The sequence below is a fragment of the Talpa occidentalis genome, unplaced genomic scaffold, assembly GCF_014898055.3.
Source record: "Talpa occidentalis isolate TD23 unplaced genomic scaffold, MPIMG_talOcc4v2.1 talOcc4.13, whole genome shotgun sequence".
In the NCBI taxonomy this organism is placed as follows: Eukaryota; Metazoa; Chordata; class Mammalia; order Eulipotyphla; family Talpidae; genus Talpa; species Talpa occidentalis.
Window position 1 is genome coordinate 89,108,811 of NW_023601322.1, and position 17,425 is coordinate 89,126,235.

Below are 17,425 nucleotides of genomic sequence, written 5' to 3' on the forward strand. Positions count from 1 at the left end.
CACTGAATTTGTGTTCCAAAGCATAGTGTGAAATGGGAGAGGCTTGAAGTTTAGTATGAATCATGATATCCCATGAAAGTTATTAAAAGCAGAGTTGAGGTGAGTAGGTAAGCACAAAGGATATTTAGGGCAGTGAGACTATTCTGTATGATATAGTAACTATGGATATATGTCATTATGCATTTGTCCAAACCCCTAGAGAGGCCACCGAGACTGAACCTTAATGTAAACTACCAGTTTGGGTGACAAAGGCCATGCAGGCTGTTGTAAAGGTTCCACCCTGGTGGGGGATGCTGATAACTGGAAGACTACCTATGTGAGGGTGCAGAGGGTATATGGGGAGTCTTGGTACGTTCCCCTCAATTTTGCAGTGAACCTAAAACTGCTTTAAAAAATAAAATTTATTACAGAGAACATAGAGGTGCTATGGCATTTTCTCAGAAATTCTGATTCAGGTTCAGAAATTCTGTGCTAAATTTAGTAAGCTCCCACATGTCTGTGATGTGCTTCTGTGGTGAGACCACTGGGCTAGAATCCAGTGTCGTTACGCTTCTGCTTTGCTGAGTTCAGAGCACACAAAGTAGGGCAGGTACCACATTTCCAGATAAAAGCTGTCTAATATTTAGTCTGTTCTGAACCACAGTGGGTTCTTCAAAATCTTCCTAAAAAGGGGGAAACCCAGTTCAGAAGCCAATGCGATCACTTGTAATTGACTGACCGATGGAGCACTGTCTCTTAAAACGTGATCTTAATTACACACGGGTCTGAATAGGAAGAAGCTAAGACAACTAAGAACAGCATCAATAGAGATGTAAAGTATCCTCAAACCCTAAAATGTTGCGACATAGGTAAGTAGAGAGCAAAATAGTTTTATAAATCATTTAATTAAAAAAAAAAGTCTTGAAATCCCATGATATTGCCAAAGAGCATTTCCTGTAAACGTTTCTGGCAAAGACCAACATGTTTTGAAAATATTCCTTAATTGTTGGTGAATCTCTTTAAGCAATTTCATGATCCACAATAATTACTGAACCTAAAACTGAACAGCAGAGCTGGGGACGACCCTCATCACTGGATTCATTACATTACTTATGTGACTCAGAGATGACAGAGGAACAAGACTATTGAGTTAGAAGGGGAAATAGCACTTAAATGAGCTTTGTTGGTGGTCGATTTAGACAGAGCGGAGGCAGTTTCCAGAATTGCTGGGTTTGATTTCAATGAACACCCCACTGCTGGGGGGAAAAATAAACTAAAAAAGGTGGTTAACTCTTATATGGTGTCAATAATGTATTATTAATACAGACTTGTAACCTAATGGTTTTATTCAAAGACTAGCTAAAATTCCACAATACAGAAAATCTTCACTCACCTCTACAATGTAATTGTATGGCGGCATTGAGGTAACTTATTTATTAACACTTAAGAATCAGTTTGCTGCCCTTTTGCAGTTTTTTTTTTTTCTTGATGTGCTATCATTCCTCTGATTTTTCCCAGGGTCACTTAAGATCATGGACACATCTATAAAAATGCTTTTTAGAAATATGTACTGTGTAAATACCTAAAGTGTATTCATGAGACTTGCCTGATTTCTATGAACACAAATTTTCATTTTTTGGGAAAAGCAGCTGAAATCCAAATTCATGAAATCCTAATTTCTTGCTGCATATAGTACAGATATATTTATAATTTATTAGAAAATTATTTTGGTAATTGATTCAGATGAAGAAATATAAAATAAAGCTTACTCATCAGCAGGTTTCTGAGGGACTAGGGGGAGAGGGTTGTCACAGCTACAATAAGACATGTCTATAAATCACAACATAAGAGTTGAATAAATGCTGGTCAGCATTTCACCTGTTTATTCTATTTCACTTTTTTTTTTTAAGTGTACTCAACCATCGAGAAGAAAGAACTTGACAGATTCTCTTGAACAAAAGATAAGGTGCTTCGAAAAGCAGAGAAAAGAGGTAATCTAGAAATATTAACGGAAGCAACTAATATTGGACTAATGCTGAGAATAAGGAGTATCTCACCTGCTGCCTTATGCTCCTTGTACAGGCTCACGTTATTGGCTTCAGGGATACTGGTCTATATTATTTTGAGAACAAATGCTTTTTTTTATTCACCTACATACCTCTTACTTGATAAGTGTTTGCCCAAATGACATCATAAATCTGATAATTAAAATCTAAATGTGCTCCATACTTAGAGTTTCCTCCACATGGACCATGTGAGATTATCACCTGTGCCCTTTGCATCCCTACAATTTGACACACCTTGAAACTCAAACTGTCAAAGGCTTTTAAGTACAGTTGACTTAGGTGCTATAAGCTCATGAGTTAGGCATCCAGAAGGTTAAGGAGCAAAGAAAAATGTTAGTTTCCACAAGGTTTGTTTCTACAATTTGGGATTACGATGGCTATGACTTCAAGTTCTGTTTTTTTCTGAGTTGAATGAATATTAGAACCTCTTTTTTCTTCTTGACAGAGGAAGAAGTGACAAGTGGAACAATTTTAGCACTGTGTATGCTGTCAATTTTGTAATTCCTTTCCTAAGCCATTCTACAAAGAACATTGTTCACTTTCTCTTCTGTAGTGTCTACTCCCCCTCTTTGATACTGCATAAAATGGCAGGCCCTTCTGGAAAATCCCTGAACTATAGCAGAGTAATGATACCATAGCATAGAAATGATAACCCCCCAAATGCTAACAAATGAGGTATCTTTACATAACATCATATAGTCTAATACTAACTTCTCATATCTGTTTCCAGCCCAAGTTACCTAAAACCGGCATGCTTATTTGCTAATTAGGAGAAAGTCCTCCTAGATTTTGTCACTGTGACTCTCTTCTCGATGTCTGTCCCATATTGATATGTGTTGGAATTTCTTTCAGTGTAGGAATTTGTAGACTTCCCTTCTAAGAAAACTAAAACACAGGTCATACTGCTTTTTTCCCTTCTACTTAGCACTTTGTCTTAAAACTTCAAATTGGTTGGAGCCAAAATTATGTCGCACTAATGTCTTATAACAAAACTATTCCTTGAAAATCTTTACTTTGTGAAAAGGTGGTATTAGTCATTCAATGACTACATACTACAAATTATGTGTTGTTTTTTAAAAGCATGATATTATAGGGAAAGGATGCTCTGTTAAGGGGTTTTAGAATTTGTTATCATAAATTCTGCTTTTTAAAAACTGGAAGAAATATTTCATTATGGTCAGCAATGTAAGTCTTTAGGAAAATATGGAGAAGTTTTTTAAAAACCTTCATATCTTAATAAAATCTTATAGAAAGGATATGTATAAATCTGCCAGATTCTGGTTGAACAAAGAAGATAAAAATTAAAATAAGTGAAAAGTTACTGATAAACTATTTAGCCTACTAACCAAGTCCTACCTGAGACTCGCTAGCTTTTCATATGTGAACCAGTTATGAAAATGTGAGAGTGTGCTCCATTAAATCATCCCAGCCCAACCAGAACTTGGCGGAAGACATACTGTCTTCTCCATGGCCCCCCTACTTAAGATACTTCAAATGTGGTTTAATTTTGGCCAAACTCCTGAATGGACAGAGATCCTTGATTGATTTGCTACATTTTAACATTTCCAGCTCCTGGAAGTGAACCAGCAATGGGACCAGCAATTTAGAACTATGAAAGAGTCCTATGAAAGACAGGTAAAGACCTTTCTCCTGTGGTATTTGTTGAAGTCAATGATGTGGGCGGGTCAAGCATGGGAAGATTCTCATTGATTTCACATGAAGGAGATTTGTGGGGTGTCAGCTGTTGAAATAATGGGGGAGAGGGTACCAAGTGCATTATAGGCCTATTGCTTTGAAGATTAATGAATAACATCTGAATTGTCTTGAGCCTGGCAAAAGGGCACTAAAGGGCCTCCCTGGTGGTGCAGCAGGTTGAACACAGTGCTGTGAAGCTGTCCACAGCCACTGCAGTGCTGGTTCGATTCCTGGCCAGGCAGGGCGATTCCCACATGGAGGAGCAGACCTCTCCTGCCACGCCCACTGCTCCCCTCAGCAGTGTACTTTGGTCCTTCTGCCTGTTCTGCTCCCTGTTCTGTCTCTGGTGAATTCTCTCACCCTCCCACGCCTCTGGCCTGTACCCCAGTGCTTGTATAAATAAATAAAATCTTTTTTTTTTTAAAAAAAAAAAGGCACTACAGAGAGCCTCCAGAGAGAGTTCTAGTCTTTCTACGTACATTTATCAAAGCTGACAGAGTAGCCTGGGCTTGGCTTCCTTGCACACAGCCGTAAGTACGCAGGTATATGTGAGCTGACACATGGTTTAAAGTTCATGCTATTTTTATGCAAAACTAGGTTTCTCATCTTTCAATGAGGTAGCAAAAACCATTTTCCACAGATAAAGAAACAAACAGTGGTGACAGTGAAAGTGTGAGGGAAAGTGGGGACATCCCCTCTTCTCTCTGAAGTTCTCTGTCCAGAAGCGTTGGCTTTGGTGACAAAGGCATTTTTTTAGAGACGATATGTTTTAATAGATAAATGTTCTGTTTGTGACTTAAAATCATTCCATGTTCAAAAAGAGAGGAAATAAAAGTAAATCCCCCTGTGTAATTCCGAATTAAGAAACCTGACCACAAATGAGGAATACAGGGTATTGCTCTTTACTTCCCCATTTTGATACTTAGAAGGACTAAATTTAGGCAATGCAGGATACTATTTCCTCTACACCAGGCCACAGTCCCTGTCACCTTGTGATTTTTCAATCTGGTGTAGCCTTGGGGTTTCCAAACTGTAAAGACTGGGGGCACGAGCACAGATGCAAAAGCAGGGCTCCATCCCCTGCACCTGGCGCGTTCACAGGGTGTGTCATTCTCATCTCTGGTGATGCACCATTGCCACAGCTTCTAGACCATTCCTCAGTCTAATCTGCCATCTAGTAGCAGGTCAGCGGGTTCACAGGGTGTGTCATTCTCATCTCTGGTGATGCACCATTGCCACAGCTTCTAGACCATTCCTCAGTCTAATCTGCCCTCTAGTAGTAGGTCAAGCACTGCAGGTTACTGAGGAGTGAAAGACCAAGTGTGTTTGCTCTGGGGTGGAAACATTCACTGATACTGTACCCCCAAATCCCCATCCCTCCCCCCCAGCCCCTTGTAGATCAGGCAAGGCTAATGAGAGTGGAGAATAGAAAGACCAGCTTAGTGCAAGGTCCAAGTCTTTATTCTGCCTCAAAGGGTGCGATTTGGAGAAAAGAGGGAGGAACTGGAGGCCTCCAGGTGTTCCTTGGGCTGCTAAGGGGAAGCACCTTTTTTATTTATTATTATTATTTTTTTAATTTTACACATTTTTACATCATTTTTCATTTTTGCACAATGGAAGCACCTTTTTAAATTCAAATATTCTGATCTGTGCGAGACCCTCAGGAAGTGGGGCGTTTCTGAAGAGGTCTACAATTGTCTGCTCATGACTTCCTCAGGTGGCGGAGCTGAAAATGAAACTGGATGCCTCGGAAAGATCACTCAGCACCATGAAGAAGGAGCAGCAACAGCTGAAGAAGGAGTATCAACAGTGGCAGAGAGAGAGCACCCGAAAGAATGACCTGACCATGGAGATTCTGCATCGCAAAGTGGTGGGTGGTGTGGGGAGGGCGGGTGGCTCTTGCTGGAAAGCCAGCGCTCCATTAAAATCATCTCACTGCCCAGCAATAATGTGCGAGGGGCTAGGGTTGTGCAAGTCTCCAGAGACACAGAGAGGGGTCACTTCTCTGGAATCTGAAGGAAGGAGATGCCTTTCAGCAGAGAGAACTGTTCCCAAGATTTGGTGATAACTTCCTAGGCATTTCTCTAGGAGGAGAAAAATTTTCTGCTTTTACTTTTACCCATATTTATGATTTTCATTACTAGTGTTAAGGATAATATGATACTACCTTACATTTGGACAGTTGCCTTTCAGCTGACAGAAAGCTTACAAATGAGCATGACTTTTGTAATTTTAAAGGTTAAAGTTTCATAATGCAGCACATACCATGAAGTAGGTACCATATCAGCTTACCAAGATGAACACCGAAACTTATGTGTTTTAAATAATATTTTTTAAATAATATTTTGCCCTCATTATCTGTTAACCTTGTAGCCCACCTCTGAGGAAAGCATATTTTTGCTATTTTAGAAATGAGAAAAGTGAGCTGCAGGGGGCTGGTGATTTGCTAACATTGATAACATAATGCCTGCAAAAAAGGGAACTTGAGACCTGCCTCCAGATCCTAAGCCTCAGTTAATCATTACTGTGCTGAAAAGTAGAAGGTGGCCATTGAGGTGATAAGATTCTCCTAAAACAGACTCCTGGCTTTACTTTCAGTCATTGGACTCCTGGATAATGCAGTGGGCAAAAGGGAAGAAAAACTGAGCTCTAGTGGCTTCTCATTTTTATTAAGAAAAAAAAAGACATGCAAATAGTCTCAGGTGAAGTCTTGTGACTGAAACAGCCAGGCATTGGTTGTATTTTTAAAAATGTGCAAATGTTGGGCCTCCTTGGTGGCACAAGGGGTTGAGATGCAACCTATGAAACTTTCCACAGCCATTGCAGCATGAGTTCGATCTCCAGCCAGGGAGATACCCACATGGCACAGCAGACCTCTCTTGTCTCACCCGCTGCTCCCCTCAGCAGTGTATTTCAGTCAGTCTGCCTGTTCTGCTCCCCACTCTGTCTCTGGTGAATCCTTTCACCATCTCCCAACCCTCTGGCCTGTACCTCAGTTCTTGCATGCATAAATAAATAAATCTTAAAAAAATGCACAAATGTTAAGGCATTGTGTAAAAATCACTGCTGACATTGTCATCCCAGAGTTCCCTACCTGGCTAAGGATATCTTTGTGACAGTGAGTCAGGAAAATGGGTTTGGCATTTCCCTTTCTATCATGCCTCAGTTCTGTCCCTCTTCATTCACACACTGACCATGAATCACCGCAGTTGTTTGTTGTTGTTTTTTTTTTAAAGATTTATTTATTCATACAAGAACCAGGATACAGGTCAGACATACGGGGGAGAGGGGGGGAGGTTGAGAGGATTTACCAGAGACAGAGTGGGGAACAGAACAGGCAGACTGACTGAAATACACTTGAAATACACTGCTGAGGGGAGCAGCGGGCAAGACAGGAGAGGTCTGCCATGCCATGTGGGATTCTCGACGGCCAGCTGGGATCAAACCCGCACTGCAGAGGCTGCAGACAGCCTCACAGTGCAGCACTCAACCACCTATACTACCAGGGAGGCCCTGCAGTTGTTTTTTTTTTTTTTTTCCTCATATAGTTGGTACTATTTTCTAGTTGAAATAATTTTCTCCTAAATTATGCTCATTTGACAATTATTTGGTTCGTGTTATGAAATCAGGAACTGAAACCTGGTCGAGATGGAACAGGAACCATAGTTTCTGTCCAGGGCTTTAGGACTGCAGCTTAAGACAAAAACCGAAGAAGCCTTTGACCCCTGCCTGGAGTTTGGGGAGATGTAGAGGACTTACATATATAAAGAAAATGTGGGCTAGGTCACACTCAGGTCCGCTATGCAAATTTGGCTAAAAGTCAGTCAATTTCTGATTGGTGCAATTACATAAGAAGCATGTGAAGAGTTAGGCCTGCAGTGATTGGGTGAATTTCAACCCTGGGTGGTGTGGGGCTGACCAGCTTAGTTTCACTTTCTACTTGGAGGCAGATGAAGTGGGCTGCTTGACATGCCCAGGACCTTGGATAACATCTGCAGCTGACCCTCAATAGCCAACATAGATTCCTTTTACCCAGATTCGACAGCTCCATTTTCCCTTTCTGTTTTAAAAATATCTCTTCTAAATTTTGTACAGGTATAGGCCATTTTATTTAAATACAGGCCAATAGAAATGCTTTCATTTTTTAGGAAAATGAATCCTCTAAGATAGGTTTCTTAAAAGAAACAAACTACATATAAAGAAACTAAAACACTAAAATAATAAGCTTTGACATGTACATTAGCTATTTTGTTATCTTGAATCAACTAAATTCTGGAGTATTTCTTTTACTTGGTTAACATTGCAATCTCATTAAAAGTCCAATTCATACCACACAAAGTTTACTATCTAGAAAATAATAGTAAGAGTTACAGCCTCCTTGAAGATGATCTGAAATGGAAGAGTGGTATTAGTTGGACTAGATGACCTACATTTTTTAAAAGAAATAATTACAGCAATATAGTGTTTTGAGTAATTCTCACTAGAGAAGTGTTTGATTGATCTTAAGTTCTATCCTCTTTTTCCTATCTCCAGTCCAAAATGATGCAAGATTGGGCTTTGAGATATTCAGTATGTTGGTTGCAATGATGCTATTTTCTTTCTAGGACTTTCATTTATTTTTACAGAGTCACTTATCCATTACCTATTATGAGCACTTGGCAACTAGCTGATTCTTCAGATCTATTTGATCGTTGAGAGTGAACATGGGCTCAGCGCTATCACTGCTACTGCCTGAGTTTGATCCCTGCCAGGGAGCTACCCACATGGTGCAGCAGACCTTTCCTGACTCACCCCCTGCTCCCCTCAGCAGAGTATTTCAGTACATCCACCTGTTCTGCTCCCTACTTTGTCTCTGGTGAATCCTGTCACCACTCCCCACATCTGGCACCTCTGGCCTATACCCAGTTCTTCTACACATCAATCAATCTTTAAAAAAAAAGAAAAGTGAAGACTGGGGATTGTGAGGAGCCTTTTCTGGGGCCACAAAAACTAGTTACACTAAGGATTAAGGAAAAAAAAAAAACTCCTCCTGTCCTAACCGTCTCTGCAAATAGAATTTGAAGTGAAAATGTAGCAGATCCTGTTTTTATTGTATTTCAGAAGAATTCCTATAATAATATCTTGGTATTATTTTCTTGTTCTTTACTCCAGAAGGAAAAGGGGATACTAACTGAGGAATTACAAGAGTTGAAGAAAGAGAATAAGGTTTTGAAGGAAAAAAATGCTCTTGCAGCCAAGAAGAAGGAACATTATGAATGTGAAATTAAGCGGCTCAATAAGGTATGGGGCGGGGCTAGTGGGGCGATCTGGAGAGAGGTCTCTGCACAAAGATCATTTTCCTGATTCAGCACCAAAGCTGTCCTGTGGCTCTCAGGCTAGCACAGGAGTTTCTCTGCAATTTTATAAACCACTCCTATCTACATCTTTCACCCATATTTGGCTAAGGACACTTTAGGGGATTCTAGGTCCTGCAAAGAAGTGAGAAGAAATAATAAAAGTAAAATCTTCTTTTTAGTTTGAAGAACCACATAAAGCAAGTGGGTGTTTGTCAAAATAGCGTATCTCTTGGTCAACCACAGAAGTTTCCTGAGAAAACAGACTGCTCTTTAAGATCAGCACTATGGAGCTAGGTGTGATACTAACTGCAGGGAAGTATATTAAGTGCCAACCACAAGCCTGAGAAGGCTGCCTTCGCAGAATTATCTTCACATTCACCTTTAATGGAGGGGTGGCAGAAGAGTTCTACAGGAAAATGAATGGGTTTAATGCCTCCACCTTAACTATTCAAAGGGGCCACCTCTACTCGGGTATTGTTAAAGAGTGATGATGATGATGATGATGATGTGTGTGTGTGTGTGTGTGTGTATGTGTGTGTTTAAGGACTTATTGATTAATTTGCTACCAGAAAGGATCCTTGACGTTAATCAGGGAAGAAAATGAAACCTTTGACTGTTGACTTTCTTCAAGAGCCATAGGAATATGTGTAATGCATGGCTGAGTCAGGATGGGCATCTTTCAATTTTTTTTAAAAGATTTATTAATTTATTTATCTATACAAGCACTGGGTACAGTCACAAGCGCGGGAGGGTGAGAGAATCCACTGGAGACAGAGCAGGGAACAGAACAGGCAGACTGACAAAATACACTGCTGAGGGGAGCAGCGGGGGCAGCAGGAGAGGTCCATCACGCTTTGTGGGACCCTCGCCACCAGGGATGAAACCGGCGTTGCAGAGGCTTCAGTCCAGCTCTCAACCGCTGTGCCACCAGGGAAGGCCCATCTTTCAGTACTTCTTGATAAAGGTTACAGAAATCATCTTCTAGAGTAACAGTAGGTGATTGACTGGCCTTGAAAATGTGTTTAGTGTCTGTATTTTGGACAACGAGCTATGTTGTAGTTAAACAGAGCCCCAAAGTCACCAAATACTCCCCACCCCAAATGGTTATGTAGTTCACAGAGTGCTTTACAAATGTGATGCTTTTTTAAAATATTTTTAAAAGATTTATTTATTTATGCATACAAGAACTGGAGTACAGTCCAGATGTGTGGGGGTGAGAGGATTCACCAGAGACAGAGCGGGGAGCAGAACAGGCAGACTGACTGAAATACACTGCTGAGGGGAGCAGCGTGTGAGTCAGAACAGGTCTGCTGCACCATGTGGGTAGCTCCCTGGCTAGCGCAGGAAATCGAACTCATGAAGCAGTGGCTGTGGAGAGCTTCATAGGTTGCATCTTAACCCCTTGAGCCACAAGGGAGGCCCCACAAATGTGATGCTTTATTTGACCTGTTTGCTAGGCAAATTATTACTCGGGAGACAATGGGAAAGTGGAGATTGGGTTCATACACAATGTACTTCTCTATCCTCTTAGAAAAATTATGTTCATAGATATAAATTCAGGGCAAATGAATTCTCCCTTTTAGTCTCTGCTGGAAATTCTCCATCAGTGAACTGTCAGTAGAGGAACTGACATTGATTGAGATTATATTTGAAATCCTTCACATTTTGGACGTAAGCTATTCTACATTTTCCAGTTCATTTAGCCAGCCATAGGCACAGGATATAAAACCTGTAGAAATTAGAACAGTTGAGAACTCTCTCTGCCCTTGTTCAGGTGAGCCTTCAGTTTTCTATATTTGTATTTATAGCAGAAAAAATTCTAAAGTTAGAAAAATATGAATTGTGGGCCCTCCCTGGTGACACAGGGGTTAAAGACAGCACTATCAAGCTATCACCAGCCACTGCAGCATGAGTTTGATCTCCAGCCAGCCAGGGAGCAACCCACACTGCGCAGCAGACCTCTCCTGCCCTGCCTGCTGCTCCCCTCAGCAGTGCATTTCAGTAGATCTGCTGCAATGTTCTGCTCCCCGCTCTCTCTGGTGAATCCTCTCACCCCCTTCACCTCTGGCTTACACCCCAGTTCTTGTATATATAAATAAATAAATCTTTAAAAAATATGGATTTTATAATTCTGGTGTTTATAATGTAACCTCTCAATGAGAAAAAATAAGTTGAGTAAAATTCAGGCCTTTCTACCAAAGCCACCTTCTCAAAGAGGATTTTTCTGCCATCCTAATTAAAATAACATACTCCACTCCTTGTGTTTACTTTATAATTTTTCCTAGGAACTTACTACTATCTAATGTATCATATGTATTATCTTATTTGTTTCCTGTCTCCCAAACTTGATTATAAGTTTGGTGAAGGTAGGATTTCTTGCAGGGGTACCTCTTTTTTAGATGCTTCAGGTACAGTCAAAGACCCATAATACTTTTAGATGCCCATGAATATGCTTAATTTCTCTTAAAATCAAAGAAAAAAGGAAACTTTCAGTTTGCAAAAAAAGTTTTCATATTCTTATACTCATCTTTATAATAATGTAGTAATAGAATATCATTTTAACATGGTTATTTGAAGGAAGAGACTCACAAAAACAATAACCATAATGTGACCTTGAGTTTTATATTTTTTTTACTTTTATATTATATATTCTTTTATGTTTTATACCACTCCTGGGTCCTAGCTTAGGGCCCGGCTCAGAGTATGTTCTTAAACATTTATTGAATGGATGAATTAATTAATACACTTAATTAGCTAGTGCATAATATGTTCAATAGCCAATCTGGACCTGATTATTGTGCTGTAACAACCATAACTCATTACGTCTGAGTGTTCAAGGGTGTTCAAACCAGAAAAGGTGGCATCCTTCATATCTGTATCTTAAGCTGTCACTTCAGAAACATAGCTATGAAGTGATGAGTTGTAAAAAGTGTTTCTCATTTAGCATTTGTATTCATGTCTAATGAAATGTAAGGTATTATGATTCTGTTTTATACTGCGGATAGTTCTTTTCTTTTTTACCCCCCCTTGGTATGGACTAGTTGCTCAGAAGTTTGCTTTGGGAGCTGATGGTACACAGCATCATCCCAGCATGGTGTCTGGAGCCCACCCTACTTGCACAGCCCCCCCACTCCGCTCCCCGCCTGCTGAGACATTCACCCTGCCGAAATGTGTAGCATGTCAGCTTAGTAATTAACATATGGTTTTCAGAAGTTCTCACAAGTCTGTGTACTCAAATCCACTTATTTGCTTTGAAGGGAAATACTCCAGGGCATTGTTTTCATCAAGCTCTTGAAGAGAAGCCAGATGTTTCACTAGAGGGAAAGAAATTACCTGAGGCTAGTCAGCCAGAGCCACACTAGGGCAAAACTGATTTGCCTGACATCTCACCTTTGTGAGATGATTAGGTCTGTCTAGTATGTCTGTGCTAATATTAAGTAACTCTTCTAGAACAGGTTACAGGTATTTGTTCAAGGAAGTTGGAAAACCCCATGATAAAATAGTTATTGGACCCATCTCTTATTTATGACTCATGTGCAAAATTTCTAGAAGTCCAAATAGCATGAAAGGCAGATCAAGAAATTCATATATAGGGCCTCCCCTGGTGGCGCAGGCAGATGAGCGCAGCGCTGTGAAGCTGTCCACAGCTTCTGCAGTACCGTTTGGATCCCTGCCGGCCTCAGAGCAACCCACATGGAGAGCAGACCTCTCCTGTCTCACCCGCTGCTCCCCTCAGCAGTGTACTTCGGTCCTTCTGCCTGCTCTGCTCCCCGCTCTGTCTCTGGTGAATCCTCTCACCCTCCCGCACATCTGGCCTGTACCCCGGCTCTTGGATAAATAAAATAAATCTTAAAAAAAAAAGAAATACATATATAATGAGACCCACAAAAATAGTCTATTTACACATGTAGGGTATGAAACTGGCATATTTGATTGTCTTGACTCATTTGCTTCACCCACCCTAGATTCTCTCTGCTGATATGAACACATTTTTTAAAACTATAATTATTACAGTACTCCCTAGACGATGTGGCTTAGCAACAAACTCTAACAAAACATCAATTGTAAAACAAATGTTGTTTAAGTTCTCGAAGGAAAAAAAAGGTCTTGTTTCTCCTACAGCTTCCTGAAAAAACTGGTATTTATTGGACATCAGGCTGACAGTCTTGTAGTCTTTAAGACATTTTATTAGGAAATCCCCAGTCTGTCCACACATATTCAACACCATAAATTTGCTTTTGTCCTGTACCTTTCAACTATATAATAATGCAGGGAAGTAAGTTATTAATATTGTCACCAAAAGGACATCATTGCAGCTACTCAAATATTTACAGAGGAAGTAAGTTCTTCCTGAACTCATTATGAACCAAAGGTCTTCAGAATAGAGGAAATGTATTTTTACACTTAGACAAAGTGCAGAATATAGAAGAATATCATGGGCTAACGGCAATGATGATAATATTTTGGTACATTAAGTGTTTCTTCATTCCTGCACCTCTTCTCTCCCTGGTGGAAACCCCAAGTTGTTGCTCATCAGAATTGAAGAGGACAGGGCAGGAGAAGGGATCAGCAGATTTAAAAGTGAATCTGCCTGAGTCCGCATTTCTGCGGATTTCCCTCCTTCTTTTGGGGGATGGTTGCAGAATAGGATATTACTCAGAACGTCATCTGAAACCAATGGCATCAGCTTTTGAGGATGCATATTCTCAGATTCTACCCTCAGATGTACTGATTCAGGATCTGGTGGCAGTGCCCAGGGATGACTCACATGATCTTTACAGTTTGAGTCTTTTTGGTAGAGTTTATATTTGACTGAAGCACAGAATCTAGAGAAAGATTTTAGCTTTGTTTTCCTTTCTAGCTCTGTTGGTTAGAGAGAGGGAGCCTCAACACCAATGCCCTCCCGCATAAAAAAGAGAGATGAGTAACATCATGGAGAAAAGACAGAAATTCTGGAAAAATTAAAAAAAAAAAAGTATTTCTTGAGAATCAGAATGAATAAAGTTATTCAGGCATGTGCTACTTCTGTGCACTAAAAATAAAATTCTGCTACTTGTGAGCATTTGAGGTGACTAGCAATTATAGGGAAATTCACATGACGTGGTAACTCTTAGATCAACAACATGCTTCTCTCATACCACAGGCTCTTCAGGATGCCTTGAAAATTGAGAGTTCCCCATTTCCTGAGCACTGCTTGGGAAAGTCTGAGGAGTGCAGCCACAAGGAGCTGAGAACCGAAATGGAAGTTCTCAAACAGCAGGTGAGATGTTGACAGTGGCAGACGGTGTAAGGACCATAGGTCCCATTCCTCATGCTCCTTTGAACATTTTTGGAAGCCTTGGCATCCAAGGGTTTTGCATTTATTTTCATTGGAATTACCTACTGTTCAAGTTTGACCAGAGGATGTAGATCAGTGAGTCCAATTCACACTTTATTGAGTATCAGATGGATTGTATGGCTTGCTTAAGATCACACTGTTAACAGAGAGGCATATAATTAACCTTTCAGTGAGATTCTATTAGTACTGAGCTTAGAGAGTTTTATGTAGACATTAACCCAAATTCTGGGATTTTCCAGAAAGTTGTGGCAAGTGGGCTGTTATTCTGTAGCTATAGACATTCAGACCTTCAATGAGATCAGTTTTAAGGGGAATGCTATGCACTGACTATAATCACTGAAAAACAAAAACATTGAATCTACCTTAGACATCACCAAGCAGTTCATCAAGGTGTTTTCCTCTTCCCCATCTGTTGCCAAGGGGACAGTATATACAGAGAGGACAGGGTATCCTCCTAAGCCTCTGTATGTATCAGCAGCATAGTGCTTTGGGGTCATAGCTCTGGCCACACTACTTGAGTGTAAATTTAGTTCAGCCGGCAGGAGCTGGCTTAGCTGAGGGCCAGCCATGCATATCACATGCCTTCTCCTGTGAGAGGCTCAATAAACTAATGTAGGTAAAGGCTGGAGTAGTTCATGGCACTATCGATGAATATAGGCCACATCTAGGAATTCCCATCCCTGAAGCACACACTGTCAGCTGCAGATGAGTCATGGAAGAGAGGATGTCATAAAACAAAGGGTTGGAAAGTATTATTTTTCAGATATCCCTGGGTATAATTTATTAGGTGTTTTGCTCCAAGCAAGTGCCAATTACAAGGATTCTTAATGCAATACACAAAAGCATTGAGCAACTGTGTTATGGTTGTAGTTATTTCCTTTATATATAGGAAATAGTCTACCTAAAAAATTTTTGGGAAAGTTGGATTTTCTCTTCTATCAACCCTATTTGTAGAGTCTATTTCCTTACATTCGGGATAAACTTCTAGTCTAGTTTCCTATCTAGTTAAGATAGATTGCACTGTTGGTGATGAAGTTGCAATGTGTACTAGGTTAATAGATTTCTAATGTAAGTTGTGATTTGAATTATGGTCTTAAAGGAATTCCTTTGCTTCATTCCCTAAACTTCATTTGTTTTCATAGTTACAAGTCATTAGTCAACAGGGTACCATTTAAAAACAATCATAAAATTGCATAGTTGGCTTTTTTTTTTTTTTTTTTTGGTTTAGTTACTCTTCTGCAATATTTGGAGTACCTCTCCAGAGGTATTCCATTAAAATATTACTGTTTCTTTTTTAAATTTGATATACCTGTCAAATCACTGGGGTGAGACTTATGAATACCTTTCAACCATCACTCTGTGTTTTTCCATACATAAGGCTTTCCTTTCTATTTTGTATTCAAAGTATTTGGAGACTTTGGCATATCAGAGTAAGCTGTCTTTTAGAACTTCAAGCTGTATTCACACAAAACAATGGCACTTAGTATTGTCATTGTTAAGTGTCAATTGTAGTTGAACATCACATCACATCCACCACAGGGGATCCTCACAGTATGGAATATTTTGGAACATGCAGCAGAATAATGGATGAGGGGAATATTTTCAAAATGACTGTTATTACTATACACCTAAATTCCTGATACATGCTGATGGAAGGAAAAAAATTGAGACCTTCCATTCTCCATAAAGTGAAAGATAAAATCATTGCCCTGTATGTCAGGATGGAGTCCCACTTTGAAGAAATATTCATGAAAAGAGGATAGAAATGTCTCGAATAGCAAAAGCCCACTAGCACCTCTCCTGAAATCATTTAAATGTCTTTGAGAGGAGGCAGCTAACAGTAACATCATGTTAATATTTCCTAGGTACAAATATACGAAGAAGACTTCAAAGAGGAGCGATCAGACAGAGAAAGACTTCATCAAGAGAAAGAGGAACTGCAACAAATAAATCAAACTTCCAGATCCCAGTTGAACAGGCTGAATTTTGAGGTATAAGTCAAAACCAAATACTCCTTAGCTGCACATATGTAGTTTATTTTTATTTTATCTTTTTTAAAAAATCAAGAATTTTTGCCTTCTTTTAATTGACCTTGGATGTTTTTTTTTTTTTTTTTGAGAGGTTAACACCCGAGATGAAATCATTCTTAAGCAATCTTGTAAGGAATTGAAAATGACGGGAGATTTCTTTTAACTTTAGTATATTAAGGAGTTACCCAAGAAATAGGACTCCAGAGTTTTTTCTAATAAAATCTATTTCTTTTGATCTGCTTCTCATAATATTTATCTTGCTGGAATGGGCGTGGACCTACCTACTGTTGAGATTCATATCTGAAACATTCAAGTACAGTGAAGCCATTTCTAAATTCTTGTCATTTTTTTTTTTTTTGATGGGCAATGTTGAATGCTTTCCAAAAACACAGAAATTTCTAAATATCAACTTATATATCTAGTGAAACCAAGAATTTTATTCAGTGGATTCCTAGATTTAATGTAACTGGAGCAGTCTTCAGGAAGGCAGATAACGCTCACCACTTTACTAGGCCAGAACATAGTAAATGGAAGCATACCCAAATTAAGTCTAAGAGAATATATTCAAAGTAGACTCAGGAAGTTGCCTCCATGGGTCAATATTGATGTGAGAGAAGGAAAATGTAGCTATGCAGTTTTGGCTTAAGAAAATGAACCACAAAATTGTTGATTTGCAAAATCATGCAATGCTTTTTAGTAATAAGAAATGGCTGTGGGACACGCTATGGCAGCCCAGTAGCCTCAAGATGCTTAGTTTTAGAAGAAATTTTAAACTATTTGTCATTTTCCTCTTCCTCATACAAAATAGATTGTGAATTAAATTTAATTTCTTCTCTGACATGTTTTCAAAGATCAACTTGAAGTTCCTAATTTTACATGGAAAAATTGACAGTCTTTTTTTTCCCTAAAGAAATTAAGTGGGATAAAATATAATAAAATGCTTTTCTGAAAATAATTCATGCAGCCTACTTATACAATAAT

At 39.5% G+C, this 17,425-nt stretch overlaps 1 protein-coding gene across 1 annotated transcript in view; it reads left to right on the top strand.

The window, feature by feature from the left end:
* TNIP3 (TNFAIP3 interacting protein 3) overlaps window positions 1-17,425 on the top strand; it is a 97,362-nt gene that overhangs the window by 67,856 nt on the left and 12,081 nt on the right. Inside the window, exons 5-10 of the mRNA XM_037508356.2 lie at window positions 1,890-1,970; window positions 3,615-3,680; window positions 5,458-5,610; window positions 8,892-9,020; window positions 14,220-14,336; window positions 16,280-16,405. Coding sequence (XP_037364253.2) covers window positions 1,890-1,970; window positions 3,615-3,680; window positions 5,458-5,610; window positions 8,892-9,020; window positions 14,220-14,336; window positions 16,280-16,405 — 672 coding nt within the window. The remainder of the gene's footprint in view (window positions 1-1,889; window positions 1,971-3,614; window positions 3,681-5,457; window positions 5,611-8,891; window positions 9,021-14,219; window positions 14,337-16,279; window positions 16,406-17,425) is intronic.